At 57.7% G+C, this 15,939-nt stretch overlaps 1 protein-coding gene across 2 annotated transcripts in view; it reads right to left on the bottom strand.

Annotated features, from left to right (window-relative positions):
• COL7A1 (collagen type VII alpha 1 chain) overlaps positions 1-15,939 on the bottom strand; it is a 30,964-nt gene that overhangs the window by 9,875 nt on the left and 5,150 nt on the right. For both annotated transcript variants that reach the window (XM_077858949.1, XM_077858950.1), the window contains exons 17-80: positions 15,366-15,485; positions 15,074-15,217; positions 14,623-14,748; positions 14,369-14,515; positions 14,047-14,169; positions 13,595-13,741; positions 13,187-13,321; positions 12,954-13,100; positions 12,745-12,881; positions 12,359-12,485; positions 12,127-12,273; positions 11,876-12,048; positions 11,738-11,773; positions 11,627-11,653; positions 11,490-11,534; positions 11,354-11,416; positions 10,844-10,915; positions 10,713-10,748; positions 10,543-10,578; positions 10,313-10,384; positions 10,122-10,199; positions 9,846-9,872; positions 9,708-9,761; positions 9,503-9,565; positions 9,353-9,412; positions 9,213-9,248; positions 8,977-9,021; positions 8,862-8,897; positions 8,478-8,522; positions 8,360-8,395; positions 8,204-8,236; positions 7,809-7,841; positions 7,582-7,635; positions 7,449-7,508; positions 7,318-7,353; positions 7,130-7,210; positions 6,994-7,029; positions 6,753-6,797; positions 6,507-6,578; positions 6,239-6,283; positions 5,959-5,985; positions 5,736-5,765; positions 5,538-5,618; positions 5,426-5,461; positions 5,314-5,349; positions 5,144-5,224; positions 4,836-4,871; positions 4,393-4,455; positions 3,886-3,930; positions 2,866-2,901; positions 2,757-2,792; positions 2,551-2,646; positions 2,394-2,429; positions 2,271-2,306; positions 2,115-2,162; positions 1,759-1,794; positions 1,503-1,625; positions 1,222-1,422; positions 1,092-1,127; positions 959-1,012; positions 708-776; positions 587-631; positions 408-470; positions 216-260 (exon numbers count right to left, since the gene is read on the bottom strand). In XM_077858949.1, coding sequence (XP_077715075.1) covers positions 216-260; positions 408-470; positions 587-631; positions 708-776; positions 959-1,012; positions 1,092-1,127; positions 1,222-1,422; positions 1,503-1,625; positions 1,759-1,794; positions 2,115-2,162; positions 2,271-2,306; positions 2,394-2,429; positions 2,551-2,646; positions 2,757-2,792; positions 2,866-2,901; positions 3,886-3,930; positions 4,393-4,455; positions 4,836-4,871; positions 5,144-5,224; positions 5,314-5,349; positions 5,426-5,461; positions 5,538-5,618; positions 5,736-5,765; positions 5,959-5,985; positions 6,239-6,283; positions 6,507-6,578; positions 6,753-6,797; positions 6,994-7,029; positions 7,130-7,210; positions 7,318-7,353; positions 7,449-7,508; positions 7,582-7,635; positions 7,809-7,841; positions 8,204-8,236; positions 8,360-8,395; positions 8,478-8,522; positions 8,862-8,897; positions 8,977-9,021; positions 9,213-9,248; positions 9,353-9,412; positions 9,503-9,565; positions 9,708-9,761; positions 9,846-9,872; positions 10,122-10,199; positions 10,313-10,384; positions 10,543-10,578; positions 10,713-10,748; positions 10,844-10,915; positions 11,354-11,416; positions 11,490-11,534; positions 11,627-11,653; positions 11,738-11,773; positions 11,876-12,048; positions 12,127-12,273; positions 12,359-12,485; positions 12,745-12,881; positions 12,954-13,100; positions 13,187-13,321; positions 13,595-13,741; positions 14,047-14,169; positions 14,369-14,515; positions 14,623-14,748; positions 15,074-15,217; positions 15,366-15,485 — 4,430 coding nt within the window. The remainder of the gene's footprint in view (positions 1-215; positions 261-407; positions 471-586; positions 632-707; positions 777-958; positions 1,013-1,091; positions 1,128-1,221; positions 1,423-1,502; positions 1,626-1,758; positions 1,795-2,114; positions 2,163-2,270; positions 2,307-2,393; positions 2,430-2,550; positions 2,647-2,756; positions 2,793-2,865; positions 2,902-3,885; positions 3,931-4,392; positions 4,456-4,835; positions 4,872-5,143; positions 5,225-5,313; positions 5,350-5,425; positions 5,462-5,537; positions 5,619-5,735; positions 5,766-5,958; positions 5,986-6,238; positions 6,284-6,506; positions 6,579-6,752; positions 6,798-6,993; positions 7,030-7,129; positions 7,211-7,317; positions 7,354-7,448; positions 7,509-7,581; positions 7,636-7,808; positions 7,842-8,203; positions 8,237-8,359; positions 8,396-8,477; positions 8,523-8,861; positions 8,898-8,976; positions 9,022-9,212; positions 9,249-9,352; positions 9,413-9,502; positions 9,566-9,707; positions 9,762-9,845; positions 9,873-10,121; positions 10,200-10,312; positions 10,385-10,542; positions 10,579-10,712; positions 10,749-10,843; positions 10,916-11,353; positions 11,417-11,489; positions 11,535-11,626; positions 11,654-11,737; positions 11,774-11,875; positions 12,049-12,126; positions 12,274-12,358; positions 12,486-12,744; positions 12,882-12,953; positions 13,101-13,186; positions 13,322-13,594; positions 13,742-14,046; positions 14,170-14,368; positions 14,516-14,622; positions 14,749-15,073; positions 15,218-15,365; positions 15,486-15,939) is intronic.

The following is a 15,939-nucleotide window of genomic DNA, read 5'->3' as shown; positions in this document are numbered from 1 at the left end:
AGATCACCCCTCACCCAGGGGCTGCCCCTCAGGGATAACATATACTGGCCTACATGCGCAGGCACACATGCACGGAAGTCACGCATCTGCTCTCACACCCATGCTTGCAGGCACAAAACCCTTGTTACTAGTGACATGTGCACAGAGGGGCCAGCGCACAGCAGAGAGCAGCTGTTCCCAGGAGCCTGGTCCAGGCCATTCCTGCCACCACTTACTGGCTTCCCTTCAGGTCCAGCCACACCACGCTCTCCTGGTAGACCCTGGAGAGAATAGATTCAAGGCCACACTGTTCCTTTTTGTTCCCTCACCCCAGCCTCCCCCAGACATCCGAGGTAGTACGGACTCCAGTCCAGACAACATGATAAGAGCCCCAGGCTGGCATGTGGTGGCCTAGGGCACAGACTCACCGGGCTGCCATCGAGCCCCTTCTGTCCAGGCTCTCCCCGGTCTCCCTTGATTCCTGGCATACCCTGCAAGCAGAATGGCAGGTCCTGAGCCCCCAGGCACTGCTGTGTGCCCACATACACACCACCCTTTGTGTGCTCCCATTAAGGACAGGGAAGCATGATGGGGTGGGAGGCCTCACCCTGTCTCCCTTGGGGCCTTGGTCGCCGTCACTGCCTGGCTCCCCCTATAGGGATGACATGTCAAGCCAGGCCCTGGTGCCATAGCAGGGGGTGGCCCCCCAACTGATCGTGCATACTGACCTTTGCGCCCTTGAATCCAGGAGGTCCTTGAACTCCAGAGAGTCCAGGACCTGGCTCATCCACAGCCACCTACACACACAAGGTCACAGGGGAGAAAGGTATCAGTCACAAAGGCATGGAAGGGTCATCCAGATCACAAGATCTCACAGGATTATGGGTCAGAGACACCACATGGAGTTTCTGGGGTCTGAGTCAACGGTGGCCTCCTGGTAACAACAGTCATAGGCACTGGGCAGGGCTCAGCTGATCACCTTGGGGCCAGGGGGGCCAGGAGGTCCAGGGAGGCCAGGAGGGCCATCTCTGCCCTGTGGAAAAGAAGGAAATGGCAGGGCTGCCCCAATGCGGTGCCCAGGCAGGCCCACCCCTGCAGCCCTCCCAGCTCACCTGTTCCCCGCGTTCTCCTTTCTCTCCCCGTTCTCCCTGAGGTACAAATAGGAGGAAGGGGGCCATGTCCATGAGGAGTCCAGCTTCTCCTGGGCCCGTATCCCCAGCCCTCTTGGCTAGGCCAGCTCACCCTCTCTCCTGGTCTTCCTGCCTCCCCCGCGCCCCCAGCCCGGCCTGGGAGCCCAGGAATGCCAGGCTTTCCAGGCTCCCCTGCAAGGCCAGGAGGTCCAGGGGGGCCCCTTTCTCCAAGGGCCAGGCCTGGTGGCCCCTGTGGGCCTGGATCTCCACGCTCTCCCTTCAGCCCACGTTCTCCAGAAAAGCCAATGGGGCCCTGGAGGAGCAGAAGAGTGAATGTTGTTAGCTGTGCCATGATGCTGTCCCCAGGACACCCCCACTGAGGCAGACACACACCTCCTTGCCTGGGGGGCCCCGCTCGCCTGGGTCCCCCTTAGGGCCACGGCGTCGTTCTGGCATGGGCAGGAAGCTGCCAGAGCTCTCATCCCAGGTCTCCACAATCTCCCGCAGGGCAGACGTCTGAGTGATAGCAAGGAGTTTGGAGAAATGGGACCTGTTCCTGCAGCCACCCAGGCCCCTGCTTGGCCATGTGGGCACTACTTGCCCTGCGGGGCTCCCCTCTACCGCCACTCCCAGGCCCCAAACAACTTACCTTGATGCCAATAGTTTCCAGCAACCGCTCCACATTCTGGGGACACAAGCTAGGTGAGGGGCAGCCTCAGGAAGCTCTACACTGCTCCCAGAAACAGCCCCCATACCCTCTTACCCAGCCCTCTGGCCACAGGACCCTCTAGCACTGGTTTAGGCGGCCCAAGGCCCTGGAAGCCCCTCCCTGGCATGTCCCCATTCCCTAGTTCCCTGAATGTAGGCTATAGAAATCCCAATAGGACAGGGGACTGAGCACACAGGACAGACCCCGTGGGGCCTCATAGCAAAGGGAAGGGGAGAGATGTGGTTCCTTCACACATGCAGGTAAGAGTCAAGGACGAGGTCCTAAGCTTCACTCACCCCCACACTTCCAGGATCTCCTCTCAGGCCACGCTCTCCAGGGAGGCCCTGGAGACACCAATAGACAAGCTGCTGGACCCAGTTTCTGGGGGAGTGTGTGTGCATAGGTAAGAGCTATATGGCTACCTGAGCACATGAAAAAGGTGGGGACCTCACCTGTTCCCCTTTGGGTCCGGTGTCCCCACGGTCACCCTGAGAACAAAGAATGATCAGGTGAGAGAAATGCCCCAGCCCTGCTCAGCCCTCACCACACTCTCTATCGACCACACACATGCTCACCTTAGGGCCTGTGTTTCCCGGAACCCCAGGAAAACCCTGAGATAGGACAGAACACAAAGTGGTCACACAGGATCATGGCATCCCAGGAGGGTATCTGGTGGAAACATAAAGGCCCCTGCTATTCCCAAGTCCTAGAACTACCCTCCTGGAGACTCACCTGGCCAGAAGGGCCCATCTGCCCTGGGAGGCCTGGGGGGCCCTGGAGTCCAGGGCTACCAGGAGCTCCACGTTCACCCTTGGGACCATCGTGACCCTGTGGGGGACGCAGCCAAGATCAGGACTCTGAGATCCCAGAAAAGAGTGGAGCCATATACTGCAGAGTTGGGGGTCAGGGGCCAGATTGCAGAAGACTCCAGTACTCACTTCTCTCCCAGGGGCACCTGAATCTCCCTTCTCTCCCTAAGGAAGACAAGGGTACTTTAGACAGGGCCCTAATCTGAAGCCATAGCAGACTTCGAGTGAGGGGCCTTACCTTCCTTCCATCTTCTCCAGGGTCCCCAGGTTCTCCCTGTGGGCAGAAGATTAACATCAGCCCAAAAACTCACTGGGTCTGGCTGTAAGACACTGGCTTGGCTGGTCTCAGATGACTATATGTCTGTGTCTGTAGTTCCAGGCCCCTGTGTGTCGCAGAGGAGGGCCTGTGACCAACTAAGTGAGCTGTGTCACATCTGAGGGCATGCCTACGTGGCTCTGCTAACCTCCACATGTAACTGCACATGGCCTCTCTCTGGCTTTCTAGATGTAACTCCACATCTATGCATCTCTGGATGTGTGTGTGTGTGTGTGTGTTATCATGTGTATCCATGCAAAGGTCTGTGTCCTGGCAAGTGACACTTAGTAGGCATCTCAGTCTGCACGTTTTACCCACATCTAGATATGGGCACATACATGTATACACAGGATGGACATGGATCTACATGTTCCTGGTGCCTTGAGAATGGTCTGTATGTCTCAGACACCTGCCTGCAAGTGTATCTCAGTACGTGGAGCCATATGTATGAGTGATTGTGGATATAAATGTGTGTGTCACATGCCAGAGCCTTGGATGTGTGTCTTCCCATGTTTCAACACAAGTCCACGTGTGGCCCTAATTCCACATATGTCTTAGCACATCTCTAGTCTGGGTGGAGGTGTCTGTGTGTCTACATGTCTCCAAGCATCCCTGAATGTGGCTTCATACCAGTACTTCTGCACCTCTCCATCTGTGTCTGTGGCTCTTCGCCTATGCCTGTGGCTATATGTTATCTTAGCAGGTGTCAGACCATCTGGGCACAAGTCAGCATAGCCATATGGCTCACTCTCCGTGAGGCTACTTGCATCTGCACATGGACGTGTGTTTCTGGAAGTATCTGTAGGTCTAGGCTAGGTACATGGGTGTTGACACATCTCAGTAGGTGTCTGCATGTGTGTCCCATGTGTATATGCACATCTGGGCTGGGTACATGTGCTGACATTTATCAGCAGGTGTCACTGTTTTGCTCCGGACACTTACATTTTTCCCATTCAGGCCAGGCTTGCCGTCTTCTCCTGGCTTTCCCTGTAGAACAGATCATTGATCAGAAGTCAGGGTTTGGGTAAGGGTAGTAAAGGGGCAAAGGGTACCATGAGGGGCGCCTGGCTGGCTCAGTTGTTAGAGTATGTGACTCTTGAACTCAGGATCACAAGTTGGAGCCCCACGTTGAGTGTAGAGATTACTTAGATTACTTAAATAACAAAGCAAGTAAATAAATACATAAACTTTTTTATTTTTTTAATTTATTTGTTATGTTTTTAAAGATTTTTATCTATTCATTCATGAGAGACACAGAGAGACAGAGAGAGGCAGAGACACAGGCAGAGGGAGAAGCAGGCTCCATGCAGGGAGCCCAACGTGGGACTCAATCCCGGGCCCCCTAGATCACACCCTGGCTGAATATGGTGCTAAACCGCTGAGCCACCCGGGATGCCCAATACATAAATTAAAAAAAAAAAAAAGGGTACCATGAAAGCTCAGTCTCACCTGGATTCCAGGGGGGCCAGGGGGGCCCGGGGGGCCATGTTCTCCTCGGAGGCCCGGAAGCCCCTGGAAAAAGTCTTTGCTAGGATGGAGAGACCCCCTGAGAGAGCCCCTGGAGCATACCCATGGACTTGGGGGGATCTCCACTAAGATCCTCCTTGGGAGTACAGAGACCCCCCAAAATTTGGAGGTTTCACTGAGATCCCCTGAGGCAGAATCCCCATTCGTTAGGGGTTCCTACTAAAACTCCCAAGGGAAGAACTCCCAGGACGTGGCAGAGAAGGTCCAAAAGCTGGACCTTGCGAAAATCTGCCTGCCAGGGACCCTCCCAAGCACTGGGCTGGACCCACTCCCCCAACTCCCACTGATACTATGGTGCTATGACTTGGCTGTGTTTATGCTGGACCCCTGAGCCACCCTCCACCCTAACATCTCCCTTCACTTACATCTCTCCCTGGGTCTCCAGCTTTGCCTGTAGCACCCTGAAGAGAGACTCAAAATCAGGGAGTCTGCAGTGATCACAGGATCAGGAGCACCACCCACTGACACAGCCACAGGTTCCTATGAATTCAGGGCCTACAAGGCATGATCTCTCCCCTCAACCTCCCACCCCCACCCCAGCAGATTCTAGGAGGAGACACAAACATCCCATCTGGCTCCAGAGCTCATCAAGACCAAGAAGACCGAGGTGAATCTGGGGTCATGTGAGGACGGAAGGGAAGGGTGTGCCCAGGCAGTGGTCATCACAACTCACATGCGGTCCAGGGGGGCCAGGGGCTCCTGGTTTCCCATCTAGCCCACTACGGCCATCCAGGCCAGGTGGACCTCGGTCACCCTGAGGAAAACAGAGAGGTAAGAGGCCTCAGAGGATAAGGTAGGCCTAAAAGCCTGGCTCATGGCTAGAAAACCTCCCTGCTCTCTCACCTTCTCTCCTGTTGGGCCTCGGACACCTGGGTCCCCCTGGAGGGAACAAGGTCAGATGAGAGGTGAGGGTATGAGGGGCTCTGAGGCTGCTGGGGCAAAGAGCGTCACTCACCTGAGGCCCTGGGGGCCCCCGAAGTCCACTGACACCCTGAGAATAGGGGAAGGAAGAAATCAGACCAGGCCTCCTCAGACCCACACCTCCTTGGGGGGCCAACCACACTCACCCTCTCCCCAGAGGCTCCAGGGGGGCCTGGGTCACCCTTGGGTCCTCGAGGACCCTCCTGTCCACGGTCCCCAGGCTCTCCCTGTGACAGAGACAAGCTTGTTGAAGGAACAGCCCCAGGGCCACAGGCATGCCCATCATGGAGGCACTGGGATGCCGCCTGCGCTCAGAGCCCCACTCCACCCACAGACCCTCATACCTTCTCTCCAGCTCCAAGTCCTGAGTCCACCTATGGGGGGAATGGCCAGTGAATGGTTCAACATGGAGAAGTGGGGCCAGTGAGGGGCTATGGGATCAGGGAAGCTCCCCCCAGGAAGCCATGGGGGAAATGGGAGCCAGTGGTAGGGATGAAGGGATGCCATGTTGCACCAACAGAGGCCAACAAGGGAGATGACACAGGACTAGATCAGCTCAACTCTTACCAGCCGTCCAGGGAGTCCAGGGGGACCCTAGGAAAGGAAATGATCATGGTTAACAGGAGCCCTGAGGTCTCAGGGCATGGTTTAGGTTTTCCCCAGGCTCAACTCTGCTCCCAGACTCCCTGAAGCACTCCAATGCCAATGCCCAGAAGGCAAGTCAGGCCTAGAGGTGGCTTTCAGTGCTCCCCACCTTGACCTCCAGGCCCCGTATGCAGAGACACTGACCAGACCAAACACGGGAAATCTCCATCCCTCCAGAGCCCAGAACACTGTCACAACTCACTGGCTCCCCACGGTCACCCTTGGGTCCAGATGGTCCAGGGCTGCCCTGCAGAAAGTCAGGGGGTCAGGGTCACTCAAGATAGGCAGCCATTTCCAGGAGTTTGGGAAGCAAACTAAGGACTTGTGGAGATCCTGGTGGCCTTTGGGGGTTGTGATAAGAGACCACAGGGGATTGTGAGGATTTAGCACTGCAGGGTTGTGGTGACAGGATCAGGGACTGGGAACTGGATGGCTGGAGTTGGGGACAGAGGTCAGGGGTCAGGACTCACGTTTCGTCCATCCTCTCCAGGATCTCCTTGGTCTCCCTTCTCACCCACTGGGCCCCGAGCTCCAGGCGCACCCTGGGAAGAGCAGCTAGCTTGAGACAGACCCTCCTTGCATTTTGCAGGTTTCTCAGGACCCCCCCATACTTCCACAGGTTCCTCATCACCCTAAATATCATGCCAGAGTTTCCCATCACACCATGCCTCCCTCCAGACTCTCCAGCATCCCCTACTTTGCCCTGCCAGCCTCACCCGAAGGCCGCGCTCGCCAGCTTTTCCAGGCAAACCTGGGTCACCCTGGTGATGGAGAGAAAGCCACACTGAGCAGCTGAATTGGACTCAAACTGACTCTGGGAGTAGGGCAGAGAAGGGCCTGGGCCCCAGCAGGACAGCAGGCAGGGGAATGGACCGGATGACCTGGTGAAGCCCACAGCCCAACGGGATCACAGTTTGAGGGAAGAAGGTCAGAAACCACAGTGGGAAAGAGTCTCACCGGGGGGCCCTCGTCACCTTTCTCTCCAACTTCACCCTGTGAGACAGGAGAGTCAGCCCTAGTCCCCAGATCCCCCATGAGGCTGACAACACCCCACTCCCCTCCCCCCCAGGACCCCAAAATCCAGCCTTCTTACGTCTCGTCCTCGGGGTCCGATAGGTCCTGGGGAGCCAGGCCGCCCAGGGTCTCCCTTCTCTCCAGGAGGCCCTGAGTCACCCTGTGGGGGAGACAGAAATGAGGTGACAAAGGACACAGGTAGCAGCCAACCCTTGAGGGCTGGTAACCCCAGAAACCTGGAGGTTACCTGAGGTCACAGGTACTTACTGGGGGTCCTGCTCTACCGGAGAGGCCAATGGGACCCTGCAAGGCATGGAAGGGGGTACAGGACTTAGTTGGGGCTCCCAGGTACCACCATATCTCCTTCTTTCACACTACCCAACCCCATATTTATTCACCCGGTCTCCAGGGTCTCCCTTGGGGCCAGGGTCTCCAGGAAGAACCAAGCCAGGTGGACCCTGTGGTGGAAGGATCAGAAGTCAGGGAACGCAACTCTCACCTGCCCTATCCCTCTAGAAGCTCTTTACTCACCCTCTCCCCTTTGACTCCCGCAGCTCCTCTGGGCCCAGTGGGCCCCACATCTCCCTGGAGGTGACAAAGACCATTGGCCATCAGCCCTGGGTTTCATGACCAGCCCCCACCACCTCCCCGACTAGCAATCATGCCACGACCCTCCTGCCCCTCAGAGGCCTCCAGGCAGGCCCTACAACCTTGACCTCAACCTTGTGTCAGCCTCCTTTCACTCTTGTCAGAATTACCTTCTCTCCTTTTGCCCCGGTCCCATCAGGTCCCTGGAAACAAACAGGACAGACACACTTGGCCCCACCTGGGGACCACAGTACTATGAGACTGGTTGGGGATGGGGTAATATAGAACTGGAAGTCACAGAGCTCAGTCTCCCTCCAGAGGTCACAGAGTTGCCTCTGGGAGCCAGGCAGGGGTTACACAGAGCTTATGACCTGTGCGACGGTCATGGGGTCACAGGTGACAGCCAAGAGTCAGGACATGTGTTGTAGCATAAGGAGAGTCACAGAGATCTTAGTCTGCCCAGGGCCCCCAGGTCACAGGGTCCCAGCCTGGAACACTGGGCTAGGGGCAGGCCAGTGTGCAAGGAGCTGCGCTGCGTTCAGAGCCCCATCCTCCCTCTGCTTACCACTGCAGGGTCCCCGGGACGACCAGGTTCCCCCTGTGGAAAAAGGACAGAGGCAGGGATGGGTCAGAGACCCACCTAGGAACCCAAGGTCCTGGTGTCCTGCCTGCCCCAATCCCTAGTACAGGGGAGGCGGCAGGCCCCCAGGCAATTGCCCACCTTCTCTCCTCGGCGGCCAACAGGTCCCGGTGGCCCCTGCATGTGGAAAAAGTGTGAAGCCAGAGTGGAGAAACACATAAAAACCCCTCTCCAGGTCCTACCACAGTCACAGACTCACTTCAGGCCCCTCGGCTCCAGGACGTCCAGCCACTCCAGGCAGCCCCTGGGGAAGAAGAGCAGAGATGCTGGTCCAGGGATGGAGGCATGGAGGCAAGGGAGATCATGGCAAACAGGGGCTCAAGGTGGTGAGGGTGCTGAAGAGAGGGCACAGGAGGTCAGGATTCAGGTAGCAGGGGTTGAACCCAGCGGGATGACAGAGACCAGGTCAGAGGAAGTCAAGGTCAGTTCAGCAAGGTCAGGAAGTTTCAAGGGGGTTCCAGGGAGTGAGGGTTAGAGCCTGTGTCAGCAGGAGTTACATGAAGAGAGGTGGAGGGGCAGGAGGAGTCAAGGCCTAGAAGTCAGAACCAGATAGGGGCACCAGCATTGGGGTCACGGGGCTCACCTGGGGTCCCACTGGGCCAGGGGATCCACGTTCACCCTGATGGAACAGGATGGGTCAGAGAGGAGTCTGGGTCCAGGCCCTCTGGGGCCCTGAGAGACCCCTAGGCTGTACTTACCTTCTCTCCAGTGTCACCCACAGCCCCTTTGGGTCCTCTATCACCCTAAGGGGAAACAGACAGGAGAGAGAGGTGCCTTGACTGTCAGGCCCCGGAAAAGGTGCCTCAACCTCTGGCCATCCTGCCCCTGAAACCACAACTTCTGACTTGGATCTCCTGATCTTCCCACCTTCCCCAACCCTATAGTGGTCCGGTTGTGTCACACTCCACTCCTGACTCCCCCAAATGGCACTTACTTTGGGGCCAATGTCTCCAGAAGGTCCTCGTAGGCCCTAGAAGGGGTTCAGAGATTTGGGTTTGGGCATAAGGACAGTGTAGAGGGTGGGAGGCTGAGAGAGCTAGGGCCACCCCTCAGAACCCTTGCCCCTACACTCACCTGCTCACCCGGGCTACCAGGTTGTCCTGGGAGGCCTGGGGCTCCATCCTCACAGTCACCCTGAAGGAGAAACAGATGAGTCGGAGACCTGGCCCCCACCTACCCCACCCCTGCCCCAGACCTGGGACACAAAGGGGTCAGGCTTCCTACCTTTTCTCCTTTCTCTCCCGAGGGGCCAACTGGGCCTTGGGGTCCAGGGCTTCCAGGAAGACCCTAGGGAAAAGTGGGTAAAAATGTGAGCCCCAAACTGTGAGGCCCAGCACCCACCCACTGCCCCAGCAGAGCCCTGGCCCCAGTATCCACAACCCTGAGCATGGCTCCCAAGTTCCCCGGCAGAGTTTCAAGCCTCCCTCACCGGCAGCCCAGGCTCCCCTGGAGCAGTGCTGCCATCACCTGGTCCTGGGGGGCCCTGAGAGAGAACAGCAGGTCAGGAGAGATGGCCAAGGGGAATCAGACTCCAAGCCACCCCTAGAAAGCCTTGCCCCTCACTTACCCGTTCCCCACGATCACCTTTATCACCCTGAAAGACAGATCATGACTCCATGACCCTGGGCTACACCTCCACTCCCCAACATATGGGGAAAAAATGAGGATCATGGGACCAACTAGATTACAAAGGGTATGGAGGAACTGAGGAGTCATGGGCAGAGGGGGTTAAGGGTTCACATGGGGTCAGAGTGACCAGTAGGGGTTGTGTGGGTTCAGATGGTGTCACCAGGTCACTGGATCACATGGAGGTCATGAGACCATATAGGGGTCATGTTGTCACCTTCACAGCTGTTCCAGGGAGTCCTGGGGGACCACGGGGTCCTGGGTCCCCCAATGGGCCACGGGATCCAGGGAGGCCCTGATGGAAGAGACAGAGTATAAAGTACAACCCCACAGACTCCCTACTCCTACCCTGCCTCCTGCTAGGTCCCCCACCACACTTTACTTGTCCCCACATGTCCTGGAACTTACTGGAAGTCCAGGGTCCCCTTTCTGCCCAGGAAGCCCTGGGCCACCGCCTCCAATGACTCGTCCAGGCTCTCCCTGTGGGACAGGAAGCAGTGGACAGGATTCAGGGTATGGGAGCCTTGAGGTGAGAGAGGCCCTGAAACGTGCCCCCAATATTCCTTATCATGCCCTACGCAGTGTCCAGCCTGCTTCTCCCAGGACATCCAGGCTGCCTCCCTTTCCCCTTCACCTACCGGCTCCCCCTTCGGGCCTCGAGGTCCTCGTTCTCCCTGAGGACAAAATAGAACAAAGGGTGATGCTTGGGCTCAAGTATACCAACACTGGCCCCACCACCACAGATCCCCAGCCTGCAGAAAGAACTCTGGGGAGACACTAGATGGGCAAAGAAGGGAAAGCAGCTTACTGTTTCTCCACGAGGACCAGGCCACCCTGGGGAGCCCTGTAAATGGAAGCAGTCAGAACAGTCAGACCACCCACCTGCCTACTCTAGCCAAGAGCCTTACCATGTGACCTGCAAGGGCAAGACTTGCTTACCTTGGAGCCAGGGGTTCCAGGAGTCCCAGGGCGGCCAGGGCTGCCTGGAGGCCCATCTGCCCCAGGGAAGCCCTAAGGAAGCAAAGAGGTCAGGGCAGGAAGGGACCTCTCTCCAATGCCCCTGGTTTGCTGGAGGAGCCCAGACTGTTCTTTACCTGAACTCCCACCCTACAGCCCCTGAGTATTGCTGGGGCAGAGCAGTGGGGCAGAGAAACAGCCTCTCCGAGCTAAACAGGGCCTCATCCCAGGCACAAGGGCAGCAATGAGGCAGAGGGCCTTCCCTGCCTCTGGGATTTCGAACTTACACCCAGGTTCTCTAGGGGAATCTCAAAACTCCCCAGGCTGCTCTACTTTAGGCCCTTCCCCCAAAGTCTCTGATGTGGTTATAATGTCCACTTAGGCTTCTAGGAATACCCCATGGTTCTACACCTGTTCTTTCCTTCTGTCTTTTAAAAATCCTAAGGACACTTGGAGGAGTGTCTTAGGGGAACTTCAGTGGTTTCTACTCACCCTCTCACCCTTTGCAACGGTACCACCAGGGGGCCCCTGGGGGCCAGGAACACCAATCCTGCCCTGAGAGGAGAGAGCAGGTAAGGAGGCAGTACGCCAGTCAGGGAGCAGAGGACAGGCGTGGGGAGGCACTCACCGGGAGGCCGGGGGGGCCAGGAGGCCCTGCTTGTCCTTTCAGGCCCTAGGAAGGGTGATCAGTGAGCCCTGTGCCATCAACCTCCCCCGGCCCCACTGACCTCCAACCATTCTCTGCCTCCAACTAGGGCCACTCACCATCTCTCCAGGTTCCCCCTTCTGGCCCTGGGGAAAGATAGGTCAAATGAGGATCTGAGTGGCTAGCCCCAGGTGTGGCCCTCACCCACCCTCTCCACCCTGAACATTTACCTTTGGACAATGCACTGTGCATGGCTCTGGCTGTGGCTGTGGACATAAGGTCTCCTTGAGGCCAGGCTCTTCTAGCAAGAGTCCCCAGGCCCCCTCTCCCCTGCCAGTTACCTCTCCCCCCAGAGGTAATTTGCAAACCTGAATGGTGGAGCCAATCTGACACAGGGATGTTGCCAAGCCACTGACTGCCCGGTCCAAGCTTGAACCATCATCCACAGCAAAGAAAGTCTGGACAGGATCCATGCCTGGCACCAAGCGACGCAACTGTTCTGGGTCAGCTCCGGCCTGGCCCAATATCATCACTTTGAGCCCTAAAGAGGGATCCAGCAGCCTGTGTGACAACCCTGCTGGGGCCAGCCCGATTCCCAGGCCCCATTTCTACTCCTTACCAGCAGCCTGGGCCTCACGGATAGGGTTGAAGATGTCACCTCTCAAGGGCTCATCTACTAGCAAAACCATTATCCCTGGTATGTGCTGGCGGCGCCCAGGAGCATCCGGTGCTAATAGGTGTCTGTGAGCAGTAACCACTGCAGTGCCTGGGAGAAAGAACATGTCAGAACCCAGGGGAACCAGCTTCCCACAAGGAAGCCCTAAGAGTCCATATCCAGTGCAGTTCCTTACCCAGGTTGTTCCCACTTGGGTCCACATAGGGGATGCTGTGGATCTTCTGCAGGATGACATCAGGATTGTAGGAGCTATTCAGCGGGAACAGTGGGGAGGGCCGATGACTGTAGGATAGGAGGCCAACCTGGGGTGGGGAGGATGGCAAAGCAAGGATGACAGAGCCTGTAGGAGACTAAACCAGGTATGGGACTAAACCTGAACACTAGGGAGTCAGCAGTGATGGTAGGATAGGAAGCCAACCAGCAGATGAGGAGATCTGGAGCCTGGAGAGGGCTGGGAGACAGCCTGGACCAATGGTAGAGTAGGAACATGGTAGCTGCTGTGAAGCCTGGGATGGTGAAGGGCTGAGATAGGAAGGGGTCTGACTGCCTCTGGAACCAAACCTGGACTGCCTGTGGCCCAAGAGGCCCAAGTGCAGACACCAGACGCTCCAGGGCTCGCTTTACAGCCTCTGCACGATGAGCATTGTCCTGAGTGGTGTGCAGCAGGAACACCACATCCATCAGGCCACGGGGACACACTGCAGGAAGGGGGCTGAGTTACTGAAGCAGCTGGACCATCTAGCTACCCTCTCCCACTGTGCCCATCATACCTGGTTTCTGTGTGAGAGAGGCCTCAGGACCCCGTACACCCTCCCGGATGGGTGTCAGAGAGAAGGTATAAGAGATGCCAGGCTCTAGCCCTGTCACCTGCTGGGAGCTCGAGATCCCTGGAAGTGTCTGTGAGGCCCCAGGGATGTCTGCAGAGGATAAAACCTGGTTAAACAGGAGGCCTTCCATTGGAACCCCAATTGCCAGCCCACCCCAATCCTGGCCTCCCCTTCACCTTGGCCAGGGCGTCCAAGTGGCCGCCAGGACAGGATGTAGCTGGATACTCCAGACACTGGGGTCCAAGCCAGAGTCACTGAGTCAACTGAAGTGTCCACCACACGCAGTTCAGAACTTGGGACACGGAGTGACTCTGAAGAAGGAATCAAAGACCAGAGGTCAGAGTCTACGAGCTGAGAACCCAGGGGGGAGAGACCATTTGAGGAGGTTCTGGGGCAGATTCATCTTAGTGAAATAAGTGTCGTGGGAGATCGTGCTGGGATCACCCCAGGGGCAAGAGTGGTAGGAGGGCTACAGGAGGAGTCGCTAAGGGTCATGGGGGTGCAGGAAACCAGGGTGGGTCGTCAGTGGGGGAAAGAATGGACTGTCTAGGCTCACCAGGGAAGAATGGACTGTCTAGGCTCACCAGTGTATGCAGTCACTTCCATGGGGGGCCCTTCTCCAGCCGGCCCCAAAACGCTCAGCCACATGCGGTATAGGGTTGCTGGTTCTAGCCCATCCAGTTCATAGCTGCTGAGATCAGGCCCCAGGACCCGGGACTGCTCCTGGCCACCTGGGGCAGGTGTGAGAGTGGGGACCCAGGGCACGTGGAAAGATGCTCCAGACCAGCATTAACCAACGCGCCCACCTCACTGACTGCCCCTGCTGACCAGATCCACCCTCCTAATTGACTTTCCTCATTCTCGCTGACCCTGCACGACTGACCCTTATCCATCCCACCCATCTGGTTGACAGATCCGCAGACTGTCGCAGGTCGGGCTGACACCCCCTTCCACTGACAGACCCTGCCCACTCACTGACCTCGCCCACCTCGCCCGCCCCGCCCCGCCCCGGCCCCCGCCGGGGGCCACCTCTCACCCTCGGGTCGCCACCGCAGACGGAAGCCCCGCGCCCCTGGCACCGGCCGCCAGCGCAGCCTCAGCGAGTGCTCCCCTCGCTGCACTACGCGAAGAGTCTCCAGGGCTGGCGGAGCCTCAGGCGCTACAGAGGAAGCCCGGGACTCAGGGAGGCTCCGGCCCCGGCTCCTGAGCCAACCCCAGACCAACGCGCACCGCCCCGGCCCCTCTGCCTTCCCCAGGCTTCATCCTTCCTTCCCCCTGTACCCCGCCGAGCACGAACCCCGCCCCCAAACCGTCCAGGACACCAATCCAAGGCTCGCCCCAGCCCGAGCTCCGCCTACGCGTGGTGACGACGATGGAGACCGGCGCGCCCTCCCGGTCCCCGACAAGTGCAGTCACTCGCACAGAGTAGCTGACTCCTCCTTCCAGGCCCCGTATTTCTGCGGAGTCTGTGTTTCCGGGGAGCATCTGCTGTCTCGTGGGGCCACCTGGGCAGGCAAACATGGGGCAACGGTCGGGGTGTGGGTGGCTTACCAGTCAGGGTGAGAGGTCAATCCCAGCCAGGAGGGACAAGGGCCGTGTCAGGAAACCATACCCTCGCTGCGGCCCCAGGCCAGTCTGTAGGCTGTGGCTCCAGTGACCCCCACCCAGGTGACCCGCAGAATGTCACTGGAAGCATTGAGGATCTGCAGCTTCGAAACACTGCCCACGGGCGCAGGGTCTGGGGGCAGAGGCAGGGTAAGGGGTCAGGGGCCACTGGATGGCTGGCAGAGAACAGGGTGGCAGAGCAAACATGGTCAACGCAGGGAGGCCTGAAGGTCAGTGTGAGGTTGGTATGCACAGGTCAGTCAACCTCTGAGAGGGAGGAGGTCAGCACCCCAGAGTGGGCAGTGTGGAGCAGCCAGGAGGTTGCTGAGGGGAGACACTTAGTCAACATGGAGAAGTCACTGAGCAGTGATGGAGCAGGCAACTGAAGCAGCCAGGAATACACAGTAGGGTGGGGTAGCCAATGAGATGTGGTTGCCAGCTGGCCAGGCTCCACTCACCTGTCCTCACAACCACAGAGGCGGGGGTCCCATCCACACCAGCTACATGGGCCCGCACATGCACCCTGTACTCAGTATCTGGCTCTAGCCCCTCCAGCTCAGCCACTGTGGCCTCTCCAGAAACCAACTGGGATTTTTCTGGGCCTGGCAACGGGAATGGAGGCAGCTTCAGGGCTAGGCAGACTCTGCCCCCCAAAGCCCCACCTGGACCCCTAATAAGCCCCCAGTTTGCATTCTACCCAGACCTGCCCCCCATGACCATCTAGTCTCCTCCAAAACCCCTGGTCCCCACCATGTCCTGAATGCCAGGAAACCCTGTATCCTGTGGCACCAGGAACCCTGTTCCAGGCGATGGTGACAGATGAGCTGCTGGTCTGCGTCACATGGACAGTCCTTACTGGGCCCAGTGGGTCTGCAGGGAGAGGCAATGGAGAGTCTAATGGAGGAGGCAGTAGAGGATCTGATGGGGAAGGATTGGAGAGGACCATCTAATAGAAGACTATAGGAGTCTAAAAGGAGACAGGGATCTGATGGGGAAGGTAGTGAATGGGCCAGATGGGGGAAGAAGGGGCGTTCTGACAGAGGAGATAGTGGGAATCTGAGTGAGGCAGGTGACAGGAATCTGAGAGAGAAGAGGGTCTGATAGAGAAGATAATAGAGTTCTGATGGAGGTATGAGGAGACAGTGAGGGAGTCTGACAGAGAAAAGTGTAAGCGTAAGTCTAAGAGGAGAGTCAGGTGGAGCAGAAAAGGCAGTTGGAACCTGAGAGATGAGGTGGTGGAAATCTGAGGGCAAAGAGAGGAAAGTGGGATCTTTGAGGAGAGGCAGAGGAATCTGAAGAAGGTAGGGGCTTAAGAGGTGGCAAA

Source organism: Canis aureus, chromosome 19 (genome assembly GCF_053574225.1).
Source record: "Canis aureus isolate CA01 chromosome 19, VMU_Caureus_v.1.0, whole genome shotgun sequence".
Lineage (NCBI taxonomy): Eukaryota > Metazoa > Chordata > Mammalia > Carnivora > Canidae > Canis > Canis aureus.
This window is presented reverse-complemented; position numbering and strand designations above follow the sequence as displayed.